At 38.6% G+C, this 13,461-nt stretch overlaps 1 protein-coding gene across 1 annotated transcript in view; it reads right to left on the bottom strand.

The window, feature by feature from the left end:
- Positions 1–13,461, bottom strand: part of GRIN2A (glutamate ionotropic receptor NMDA type subunit 2A) — a 189,892-nt gene that overhangs the window by 70,833 nt on the left and 105,598 nt on the right. The window contains exon 3 of the mRNA XM_059484215.1: positions 2,086–2,681. Within this exon, the coding sequence (XP_059340198.1) occupies positions 2,086–2,681 (596 nt within the window). The remainder of the gene's footprint in view (positions 1–2,085; positions 2,682–13,461) is intronic.

The following is a 13,461-nucleotide window of genomic DNA, read 5'->3' as shown; positions in this document are numbered from 1 at the left end:
TTTCAATTATTAATATTGCCTGCCTGGTTTGTAGGTCAGGTGCTGCTGTTCAGGCGCAGAATTTGGTGAACAGGAGGCTCCCACTGCTCCCTGGCACTGCCAGCACACACACCAAGAACCAGCATGGGGGTGACATGGGGGGGACAGTCCCCCAGCAGTGCCTCCCCTGCTCTGCCCTGAGCCCAGGGACACGCCAGGGACAAATCAGGGACAAATCAGGGACAAACAGGGACAAACCAGGGACATGCCAGGGCTTCCCCAGAGCCCTGCTGGGCACCACAGCCACCCACAGCTGCAAATCCTGCCCCAAAAAGTGACTCCAGAACATACTGAAAATCTGTATTAGAATTCTCTCCCAGGTTTGGTCAGCTTAGGAAGCAGAAAGTACCAAACAAGTTACTGGATTAGAGCATTACCTTGCTGTTTTGTAATTAAAACAGTAGGAAAAGCAGGAAAAGAATCGTGGGGTTTCTGCAACGTCTCCAGGGAATTTGTAGTTTTTGAGGCAGAGGTTCAAAAATAGGAAAGGAAGCATAAAAAAGCCTGCAAGTGTCATATTAAAGGCAAGTTCTTGCTAAGGAAATGTTAAAATTATTTTACTCAGTTGCATTTGGCTTTTGAGGAAGCTTCTGAAGAATGCTGTGTGCAAAGAGGCTGTTTTCATGGAAAACTGTTCCAGGACATCGTGTGGTAATCAACCCCTAATCTAAATCTGCACATCCATCTCAAGATTAAAACTGTTCCAAAACCTCCTTTTAGAAATCAGCACCAATTTTCCTTCTGGTGCCTGCTTTTTTGTAGAAAGCACTTCATCTGCACTATTTGGTTAGAACAAGGGTCATAAATACTTCCTAGTAACTTCCACATTGACAAGAGTTATGCAAGAGATAAAAATATGCAAGAGATCCTACTTCCTCTCATAGACCAGATAAAGAAATATATTACCATGCAACATTTTGGATAGAAGTAATCAGAAGTATCAAGTCTAAAAGGGATAATTAAAAAGAAAATAATAATAATAACAAAATAAGAATCCTGATTTAAACTTTGGCAGCTCCCATCTGACAAACTGTTTAGAGAAAACATCTATATCAGCTTGGATTAATGTCAGTTAAGTTTCACAGTTATTCTATCAGAGGTGACAAAAATATACCCTTACAAGTAAAGGGGACAGATTTCAGTTCTCATGTGATAAAAGCTGCCTAACTAATGTAATACTTCCATAATTTCCAGGGACAGTGCTTTGATGCTGCATATTGCTTGTCTCCTAAAATATGACCAGGTTCCTGCTGATGCAAGTGATACAGGCTCAGCCTCCAGAGCTTTTTGGCAATTTTAGCTCATAGTTAAAGCACACAACAGTCCAATTTTGTTCAGTCAGCTTCATACCCTCTCAGACCAATTTCTGTCATCTTCCACACTAGATTCAGAGCAGTGTTTATTCTCCACAGCACACATCACCTCCAGGAGCACAGCTATTGTCACAGACATATTTTCTGAAAAATCCTTCATTAGGATCTTTTCCCCTGAGAAGCTGAGAGGCCTCAGAAACTAAATGTAAACAATGATTATCTGCTGCTGTGGAATGCAGCAGGTGCATCTGGGATTGGTTTCATGGTTGTTTTTAACTAATGGCCAATCACAGTCCAGCTCTCTCTGGTCAGTCACAAGATTTTATTATCATTTCATTCCTTTCTATTCCTTGCAAGCCTTTTGATGAAATCCTTTCTTCTATTCTTTTAGTATAGTTTTAATATACCATTTTCTTTTAATATAATATAGATCAATAATATATTGATCAATATATAGATCAATATAATAAAATAATAAATCAGCCTTCTGAAACATGGAGTCAAGATTCTCATCTCTTCCCTCATCCTGGGACCCCTGTGAACACCACCACAATCTATCAGTGCAGCAAGTCCTTTTGGACATTCTCCTGCAACATCTGAAAACCCATGCTGAAAAAGGGCTCAATGGGATTAGCAAAAACCAATATTCCCCTTCAAGAAACATACAATGGCAATAAAAGAGAAAACTATCAAGGCTGCAGAGGTTAAAATGACCCAAAGCAATCATCCTTACTTGTGCAAGGTTTGAGAGGGCCGGTCGTTTTTCTCCAGCTGTCCGTAGCAGCTGGTCCGTGCCTCAGGAAGGAAGGAGTACTTGTCCAGCATGGCTGAGGCAGCAGTGGCAATGACCCCCAGGCCATCCCGGACCCGAGCTTCTAAACTGTAGTCCCACTCATCATAAGCTGCTGAAATGAGTCCTGAAGGAAACTCCTTGGGAGTGATTTCTGTGTTACCGCTAACCAGGCTGGGAACTATCCAAAAGAAATCGTAGCCAGTGAGGCCCAGGGAGCGAGCCTCATCCAGGATGTAGACAGCTTCATCCTTGGAACAATACAGCAGGATGACAGATGAATGGATTTTCTTCAGCTGGATTTGGGTCTTGGCATCATCTCCAAAGGCAGTATCGAGTATGATGACGTTCTGCATGTCCCAGCCCACAAAACTGTTTTCCACAGTGGTCTTAATGACATTGATGAAATCTCGATATCCAGGGAAAGTGGTGGTCACCAGAGAGAACACGTGCCAGTCATAATCCTGCATGATCTTCAGCATGATAATGGCTTCTTGCTGGATGGAAGCCCCAAACTGGAAGAACGTGGACATGACATCCTAAAATGCCAAACACAGCAAAAGATTAGCAACTTGGTACAGCTCCAAAGGGAACAGAATCTCTAATTCTGCTTTCTGTTCTACCGGAGCTGCCAAACTTCCATTGCATTCCAGTAACTTTCTGTGGTTTATCATTTTCAGACCATCAGTAGCAACACTGACCATAGGTACTTACAGCTAATCAAAATATTTGCCAAAAAGAACAAACTGATATTTACATGAGAAATTTCCAAGTGCTGGATCACTTGCAGAAAACTCAAATCAGTATCTACTGAGGCAGCTCCCTGGGGACAGCCACCCACAGTTAACCCACAGTTAAACAACTCTCCAGCAGGAAGTTTAACATTCCTGTAAACACATCAATGCCACCCAACAAACTCACAGCAATTTGTAGTTACAACAGAAATAAACTGCAGTGCACATGCTGGAGGAGGTCTGTACTTCCAGGCATAATGTCTGAGGGGGAATTCATCTCCAAGGTTCACTAGGCTTGGTGCAAGCTTTCAGACTCTGCAGGAGGAGATTTTCCGTCCCCAGGGACTGAGTTCAGTGCTGGTCCTGCTCCGTTCAGAGCACACAGCCCATTGATGCCTGATGGAGAATTAAGGGGATGGGACTCCAAGGACAACCAGCAATCTGTCAGTGTCCTCATTAGATGGAAATAACTTCAAACAATGGCCTCACCGTCTGCAATTGCTCTGTAATGTTGCCCAACACAGATTTGTTTCTAATATTTGTCTTATGATTTACAGAATTCATAACATTTTATACAGTACAAGGGCAGGTGCTGCTTATTTTAACATCATCAGAAATAGGCAGCACAATTCATTTTGCTGGCACTAAATTTCCAAAACCTTTCATTGGTATATTTTTACTAAGCTGCTGTAAGATCTAAGTTTATTTTTTTAATTTTACATTCTGCATTTACATACAATAATTAGAGTGCCTAAACTATACATGGGAAGCAATATAATCTTTATTTTTCTTTATATTTTATATTTACTTCAGTATTTATTCTTGACCAGTAGAGGAAACTTATTTGCATCATTTTCAGACACAGAAAGCATGAACTCTTGGTGAAACAAAAGCTTATGATTTAAAAATAAGATATGAATCATTCAAGATTTCTTATGCAGGCTTCTGAAGGAAGACACATATGATGTTTTTAATTTAAAGATTTTTATGATCATGGTCACAAACTGCTATCCTCTTTTACACTTGCAGGGAACAGAAACAGATTCATTGATTTCATGGCAGGGTGGTGTTAAACATACAAATATTAGTGAGAATGATAGCTCAGCTCTGCAAATCTATTCCAAGAAAACAGTCTGTACTTTTTTAAATAGATGAAGAGTGTTATTACTTTCCAAGAGTTAAGAAGCTGGTACCAGGATTTTATATAGTTTGACAGCAATAAAAGTCTTACAACTTGTGTCAGACCTGAAGACTGATATTGAAGGTATAAAATCACACTGCTGGCGGTAATGAAATCATCTGCCATGGCTCCTTTGGTACCTCATGACATTCTGAATGCCAGAGACAGATTTGAAATGTTTTAGGTTAATTACAAATGTTATAAAATATGTTTTGGAGAAGAATTGAATGAGGAATATTTGGTTGCTGATTTCTACAAGGAGCTATTGGTGACTTGGACTAGATACGTAAAAACCAGTAAAGATTTTCATGTGGGGACTCACAGCTTAAGGAACCCAGCACACAGAAAAGCTGCTCAGAGTCAGCATTTAATGATTTAATTACTGATTTACTACTACAAAGTAAAGCAGGTATCTACAGACAGTGCCCTGAATCCAACTTTGGTGCAACTCCTAACTGATCACAAAAAATATTGCATTTCTAAGCCAATCACTTCAGTTTTCTTCTCCAACTCTTATCTTGGTTTCCATTTATGATTGTGCAAAATTACAGTAAAAAGTAAAACCATTTACAGTAGATTAAGTAGATTGTATCCATCATATCCTTTCACTCTTCTCATTTCTGTATGTGTTTTATAACAATGGAATAATTCTTTCAAACAATAGATACATCTGGTCCTTTGTGCATCACAAGGAACTTCTCCAATGAGGGCATTGCCCCCAACAATTGAGGGCAAGAAAAAAATAATCACATGGACATTTGCTAGTGTGACCTTTCTAACTAGTAAATACAGATTTTTAACCTAGAGCAGTCCTTGGCATCTTCCCTGGCAATTAAGAACAGTCTTGAGCACAATGCTCCATGTCACCATTGCAGCAGGCTGACAACCAAAGAGAAGTCATAAAAGTAAATCCTTTCCTTTTGTAAATATTATGTTAGAAAAAGTTTATGAAAGGAGTTTCAGACATTTTTGTAAAGGTCGCACCCATATTACAAGAACCCATTTCCTGCAATTGCGAATGCAAAGTCTAGTCAACATCAGGCAACCATTATCAATTTGTGATTAAAATGCTAAAAAAACCTGTAATTATACAGTGGAAAGAAGTTTGGGGTTAGGAAAAATGGAGACACAAACATCACAAGTGAGACTCTCATCTGAAGAAATTCCATGTAACTGCACTGACTTCACTGGATGCTTTTATGGAGCTGAAGACCTGACAGTATTTACAATGCATTTGAAACAGATGGAAGATTACAAGGAAATTGCAGCCTAAGAAACTTCAGCAGATACTTAAATTACTATAAGGAGAATATTCAAGGACATATCCATTAAATAGGGGGGAAGGGTGAAGTTTAGTGAAGAAATAGCAAATAAATAAAACTGTATCAGATTCAACTATCGTATTCTTAAACATCTACAGATTGTTTTCATTTTGGGGAGTTTTAAGCTTCACATTCTTTTCAAAAAGCATCATTATTCCTCTGCTTTATACAGACTTAAATTCCATATGTGTAATAAAATACTAAGTTCCAATTTTCTACATTCAAATGCAAACTAGAGTGATGTTTGCAAAAAACAAAATTATTGCGTTATTTTCATTTAACTGTCATCTTGTCATGTGTTGAGACATCCATCTAAATCATTGCTGAAGCAGGAATACAGATGTAATATCAGAGGTGCTTTGAAAGCACACTAGAAATATTTTTCTTTCATTCCTCAATGCCTCCAACTATTGAGATTACTGGTGGAGGTTGCAAGGAAGTAGTACAATTTATCCAGGGCAAGAAAATTTTTACAGAGGAATTTCTCAGATAAATCTCAAAGCATGACAATCCCAAGATGCTACATTTAGTATGAGTAAAGATTTAGTTGGAAGTATTTTTCTCTTCCAACTTCTTAGCTAGATTCCACCACATCCATGTGAACAAGAAACATCAGTGAGAAGATAAAGAGCAAATGAAAACATTTTGCTTCTTTCTGTCTTGCACATGAGCGTGCAGTTTACAGCAAAACATCTCCCCATATGTTTCACAGCAGAAGGAAGTAATCCTTCAGTTTGCTTCTTGCAGAATGTTATTCCTGAATTTTGTATGTGACAAGGTTCTGTGGTTGCAGGAGAGGGCACCTCAACGTTCCCACGCTCGGGCACAGAGCAGCCCAGCTCTCCTGCTGCTGTCATTTGCACATTCATGTCTTCGAGTAAGTTGTTTTTAATTAGTGTACCCAGTCTATAAATCTGTCACTGTTGTCAGAAATGCACATTTCACTTCCCAATTCCAGCAAATTACAGGAATATTTCTCTGGAAATCTCCTCCTCAGCCATTGTCACAACATCACAGCTTCCCAGCTCTGGCTTTTCCCCGAGCTCAGCAGGGTCACTCCCAGCTGAGGGAAGCCCTGGTGCTGCTTTGTGCCTGCAGGGAAAAGGCTGCAGGAGTTGGTCAGCTGAGGAAAGAAATACGTGTTATCTAAACTAGTGTAGCTTTTGTTAAATGAAAATTAAACTCTAGACCAGAACAAAACTGGGGTCAACATGGGAGCAAATCAATTTTCCTCTCTGCAGACATAGCAAGGGACAATCACTTCACTGGTAAGACAATATTATGACAGGAAGGGAAAAACCAATATGAAAAAGAGTCTAAAAAGCAATCCAGATGATGATTTTATTCAAATAGCAGCAAGATTATCATGACAGACTACAAGTAGGACTTTAACGTTATCTTAATTGCTTCATTCTTACTCTCTTTCACAGAGATCAGCAAAAATAATTTTTCTCTGATTATGCACCACTGTAAATCAGACAACCCATTTTCATAAAGATTTGCAGCATGTGGTGCCAGGTCCCATACACAGTGCAAGCTGTTCCCTGTTTAATGAAATATGATAGTTATTTTTCATTTTTATAAAGACTGGCAAAAATGAAAGCCAGAGGTTAGTCATGAATTCAGCTGAATAATTTAGCATCGCATCAAAAATACACTGGATAAAATTATTTGTGCTGATCTCAGATGTAGGTAAAAACATGCATTTTGCAAGGTGTTAACTTGGTACCATTTTTTTGGACTACTTGAAGTGGTGCCTTGATTCCCTGGTAAACATGAATTGAATTGCATTTCTCTGCCATGAATTTCCAGGCCCCAGCCACAGGGTTTTCCTTTGTGGAGGGGCACAGACCCATGCCAAACTTGCAAGTAAATGCAAGCACTGAAGTGGAAGAGCTGAAAGGAAAACCTTTCCTCCAAGACATCCTGCATATTTTTGAATCCTTAAGTTATTAAATTCCGCCTCTATTCATTAAGAGAGAGAGCAGGCAATTCCCAACACAAACAGCTCACTGAGGTGCCCAGGGAGAAAACTCCTCCATTATCACCATGGGAGCAATTTGAAGGTGGTTATACAAAAATTTGTACTTCCATACAAAGCGTAGCAAGATGTGAGGGTGGAAGTAATTTACTCATTCTTACAAAAAGCAGAAAATCCTTGCTTCCCAAGGACCTGCCACCTCTCTGGCCTCACACATGATGAAACCAGAGCCAGAAAAAGGGTGGAAATCTTCTTACTCTGTAATTTAACTGCTGCAAATGCACAGCTACTAAATGTATAAAGGTCAACTAAAAGGACAAACTGAAGCCTTACTTTTTATTTTAAAAGTTTGCTCTAGGAGAGGAACACTGAATTAGAGAAGGGCAGTAGAAAGCAAGGGAGTGCATTATGGGTTTCTAATATCTGACATGTCCCCTTTTATTATTTCACGGAATAAATACCAGAGAAACATGATTTCAAAAGGTTAGCACTGGCCTAATCAAGCATGTTCTTTCCCATTTCCAGAGGGAGTCTGCAGAAATTCATTTTGCAAAGACTTCTGTATTTTTAGGTCATGGCTTCATCCTAAGAATTTTGCTAGATAACAGGTTCTGTGGGTTTTTTTCCTTTTTATTATATCCATTTAATGTTATACCACCTATTTGGCTTACCTACGCCTGTTAAAAGAGCTGAAGTTTGTAGCTTTTTTTTCTTTTTGGGTACCAGAACAGCAAATAAACAAAGAGAAAGTAATGAGAACAGGGTTTATAGCAGTCATTGCAGAGTCACCTGGGTTTGATCCTTTACATTTTCAAAAAATAGATTGTCATGTCTAATGAAAGTAACTCAATATGTGATTACAGTGAAATAACCTAATTATGGAAGATGACTAGTTTTGCACAGAGCTCATGAGCCATTCCTGGGCTGGAGCTCACTCACCATCTGGGTTTTCTTTCACAGATTGTTCAAACTCTGGAAATTGGGGTGGCTCAGTGTGAGCTCTTGATCAACCAGAACAGACAGGTGAAAAATGTTTTCAAAGGCTGAAATGATCCAACAAGAAATGAGCCAACAAGAAAATGAGCCAACAAGACTGTGACCAGGCAATAAAATCCTGAGAATGTCCACATGAATCAGCAGGGATTTTGGGGCGCTCATTTGATGCAAAGTTTACTTACAAGATGCCTTCTTTCTAGCTAGACTTTCATTTCCACAGTTACAGAAATGCTTTGCATTACCATGTTTACCACTAATATTTCAATAAGGAAGGGCAAAATTGTAGGTTTACAAAATAGCAATATGGAGCTGCTTTGCTATTTGGATAAGTAACAGCTATTCTGCAGCTTTTGGAGCCAAAAAGAATCCAAATGTAAGAAGTAGAGTACTGATGCCTCAAAGAATAAAGGGAGAATAAAAAGTGTTTTCAAAAAGAATCTATTTGTTTTGTACGTTCAAATATTTCTTGAATATAAATCATTGACTCTTTAACCCACACTGGGTCATGTAGTTCTGTACATCAGTGTAATCAGCATTATCCTAAAGTACTTCACCTTTATGGGATGTGCATACAAGTTTTGTTTCCTGTCAGAATTTCACCCAGAAAATAAATATTGAAAAATGTGTTTGACCTGATATATTGTGTAGCAAGGAGGATGGATTATAGCTGAGTATCATTTCCCTTATGCCCCTTGCCATGACTGCAGATAAATGCTTTGCCATTTTTTAAATTTAGATTTTTTTCATGGCTTGTATAAGCAGTGTCCTGCTTTATTCATGCAATTAGTCATCACTAAACTGATGTAAGTAAATAGCTTATTGAAGAGCCCAAGAAGGCTTCATTTTCCATAGGAAAATGACTTTAAATGAGCCATGGAGCACATCTTTCACCTCAAGGAACACCTGAGTTCACATGGAGAGCTCTCGAGTCTGTCCTTTCAGTGAAACCTCTTCAGGCAGTTGTCATGAATGAGGGGAGAGTAATCAGGAAAATTAAAGACTTTCCAAAGACAGGAAAAGCAATTGCTGTGAAGTTACTCCAGTTAATACCGGTGAAGGTAACTGGCTTTCTGCTGTGTGGGAACATTCATCTGCCAACAACTCACATCTGAAACACCAAAACAAAGTTTTGGTGACAGCATTAGGGAAAAAAAATGGGGTCCTGTTCCAGCTCTCCCCATGAGAAAGTTCAGAACACAGTGAGGGTGACTTGTTCTGTACAGGTCACCTAATTGGCTGAGAAAAAGAAATAAATGATTCAACCTAACCCCAAACCATGATTTTACTGCAAAACTATCAAAATGCACTTGTTGGAAGGTAGAAAGCCTCGGTGCATTTTCAGAAACAAAAACCATTTTTCAACCTTATAGAAGGCTATTCACCAGGTATCAGAAATAAAAAGCATTAAGAGAGCATCAGAGAGCTTGTGAACTAACCCAGTGAAAGGCCAAGACTCAGGAAATCCAGCAGGGATACACACAGGCACTTTGAGAAAGGAAAAGTCAAGGTAACCTTCCTCTCCTAGTACTGGTACCTCCTTATAACTCACACAATTCATCTCTTGAAATAAAATACCATAAAGATATAGGATATATGAAGGATACCAATCAAATAAGCTGGATAGATGTCTGGGAAACAAATAAGAATCTTTGTATATAAACTGTCCATCCCCACTACATCTCATATTCCACTGGGGCTTTATTTACCAATGTTCCCTTTGTTTCATATCACTCTGCTTTTTAGTGCCAAAAGAAACACTGGGCCATGGGGAATACCTCACCTTCCTCCAGCTGCACTCTGACTGTGGAGAATTATCTATCAAATCAATTAGTTCATTCACTTTGAACTACATCTGCTCCCATAAGGCCATCACAAGTGAGCTGCTCTTGATTCATGGGCATTTGGGGGAACCTAAATGTATATAAAAGCAAAGCATTTAGGTTACAGTGTGTTATATTATTTCTTGGAGCAGACAGCTAGGTCTAATTACTAATCTTGAAAACAATCCTGCTGATAATATCTTTGATTCCTGAAATAAGCCCTGTACATGGGGTTTAACCAGTTCCAAAATGAATCCCAGATAGCCAGGTTTTGGTAAGCCAGATGGATCTGTGACACAAAGGAAGATTCTAAAGTTTTCAAGCAACTCCAAAAAGAAAGAAAATTAAAAATAGTGCTTTATCTTCCTCTTTAAATAAGAATTTAAGCTTGCCAATTCATATTTTTTAGATTTTCAGTAAATAAAATTTTATTGTAATAGTTAAGACTTACATACCTTACTGCCCCAAAGGATTATACCATAAGTTTTTAAAAAGCTCAGTGGTCACATTTGGTCTGATCAGCAGCTTTTTACAGTACCAGCCTAATTCATTTTCTCTCCAGAATCAGTTACCCATATTGAGTTACCCATATTGAGTTCGCTCTACCACAGCCATAGATTTAAACCTGCACACAAGTTACTGTGAGCCATTCACAGAATATGCTAGAATCCAATTTACTTGACATCTTCTTGAGTATCTGCTAAATTAAAATATGTAGTGGTAATATTTTAGCTAAGTAAAATTTGATGTGTTTATATTACTATTGCTGTTCAATCAAAAAGTATAAGTTGTCTGAACAGCTTATGGAAACTTTCAAGAATCAATGCTATGCAATAATTCCACCCAGGAACAAATTTTCATTCCAGGTATTTAGTATGCAAGACCCTTAAGCACTTTGCATAATTATATGACTTTTAAAATGTCGTTTGCATACATATTGTATACCCCAACCTATATGAAAAGTTGCTTAGAACAAAGATTTAGGGTTGAGGATAAGTTTAATTTTCTGTTCATATCTCTTTTCTAGCACAAGTATTGCACAGGAAAATCCTGCAATATCAAACCACTCACAGTTCACACATCGACAAAAGTTACAAAAATTTACAGCTTTTGCCATTAGGAGCTTTTAAAATAACACTATCAAATCTTATTAATACTGTAAACAGAACTATGGCCAAGAATTCAGCATTAAATCCAAAATCAGTAGCAATTTAGGATTTAATAGCAGCTGAATTAAGCGAAACAGGCTGTTTGCTTATAGTATGTATTGCACGTGAGCATAAATGCCATACACTATATAGAAAGATAAGCATAATTGAATATAAATAAAAATGCCTTAAGATATCATCTCCTTATCTGAAAACATTTGGCCTCAACTGAATGCTAAAACACTTCTCACTTGTGTTGAGGATGAGAAGCCAGAAAACCATTAACTAAGTCATTTCCATACATCTCCACTTAGCAAGTAAAAACGAAGGTAACAAACAACCTCCTCCTCCACCCCCTTTCACCAAATGGTGAGTATAGAACATCAGGGGAATAAAAGAAATAAAAAAAGCCAATTTAATTTTCTGCTGTGTGCTTATAACTGTGCTTTTCCTTGATGAGCCAGAAATCTTGGAGCAGCAGTCTGTGAACCTGCTTGGACCAAAGAGACAAACCCAACAGCCAGAGACAAGCTGGGGAGGGCAGGCAGACAGATGGGAAGGGAATTTTTTAAGAGGAAGGCTGAGCAGAGTTCAAGGGAGCCATTCCAAGCAGCTTTCCATGGCAACAGAGATTTGTAGGATAAAGTTTAAGTATCAGAGGAAGATAAGAGATTGAAGAGTCTTGATCTCATCAAGAAGACAGGCATTTTGGTTCCCCAGGTAGTCTGGGTGCTAAACAAGAAGAGGAGCAAACCTGACTCACTTGCCTTAGGAAAGCAAAGTGACAAAACCCCTGTAATTCACCCCAAGCACATTAAATTCCTCTTGGAGGAAGAGTTTCACAATGCTCAGAATGCTCCTCTGCTCTGAGGTACAATCAGCACATCTGAAGAGGGGACTGTACTCCAGGGAAGTTCCATTTATGCTTATCCTTTCTATTCAACTCTTCAGGCACCATCTCCAGCCTCTGGGCAAAACTGCAGCTGCTCTTGTGTTATGCTAATAAATATTACAGCCTTTCTCAGACTGAGGGATCAGCCTATCAATCTAGAAATTAATTTCCTTTTCCACTGTACATTTAAGAGCAGCAGGTCAGAAGCACGTTCAGTTACAAAATTCCTGATATGTGATCTAAATCCATACTTACATATCACCTGAAGAGGATCACCTAAAAGCTGAAGAGGAGAGGGTGACTAACTGCTCATCCTAGAATTAATCCTACTGATAAGAAGGCAGCACAAAATACACCAACAATGAACAGTATTTCACTGGCACTCACTGCAGAGCCTTTGAACAATCACAAAACAAATCACATTTGTGCTAAAGCAGTGGCAAGGGCTCCAGTGCTCAGAGCTGCTGCATCCACAGCAGAAGGAACTCAGGAAGGCTGTGGAGTTCAGCCGCAGGCAGATCCAACAGTTTCCCCCATCCCAATCCAGATAAGGACATAAGCACTGACTGCATTCTGTGATGGAGGGTGAGGTAATGTAACAGAAATGTGCAGACAAAAAACTCCAATGCACCTACTTTCCTGACTACCCACACTGTTCCACACATTTGATTAAATCTACATTTTCTTTTTGGCATTCTGTTTAAGGATGCACCAACTTATTTAGTTGCAAGAATATCCCACATCAAGAGATTCCCCAAGCATTATTCCCATAAGCAAATAATACTCCAGGCAGAAGAGCTTTACCAACATATATTCAAATTACTGAGACTTTCCATGGGCAGTAAAACTACTTCTTCTGTGAAATAGCTTAGCTTGTTAACTTTTCCTTAGTTATGCAGAGGCAAAACATCTTTAAGCATGGCTCTGATTTACAGTTAATATCAGAGGGAAAACATAACATCAAGAAGGGAAATGTTCAAAATACGATTTATCATCTCCTTACAAAGCATAGTAATTCTTTCTAGAAATTATTACAGATTTAACAGTCATATCACACAATGTAAATGCTGCAGTGCTACAGCAAACTGAGTATCTCATTCCCAGCTATTAAAAAAAACATGCTTGTACAATGTGAAGAGGACTGAAGACATCTTTCTGAACCTGTACAATATCTTTGAAGAAAGAAACATCATAATCCTTGTACTGAACACAAATACATAACAAAACTTATTAAATGGGTTGATGG

The sequence above is a fragment of the Ammospiza nelsoni genome, chromosome 17 (genome assembly GCF_027579445.1).
Source record: "Ammospiza nelsoni isolate bAmmNel1 chromosome 17, bAmmNel1.pri, whole genome shotgun sequence".
Lineage (NCBI taxonomy): Eukaryota > Metazoa > Chordata > Aves > Passeriformes > Passerellidae > Ammospiza > Ammospiza nelsoni.
Note: the sequence above shows the minus strand (reverse complement) of the source record. Positions and strands in the feature narration are given on the sequence as shown.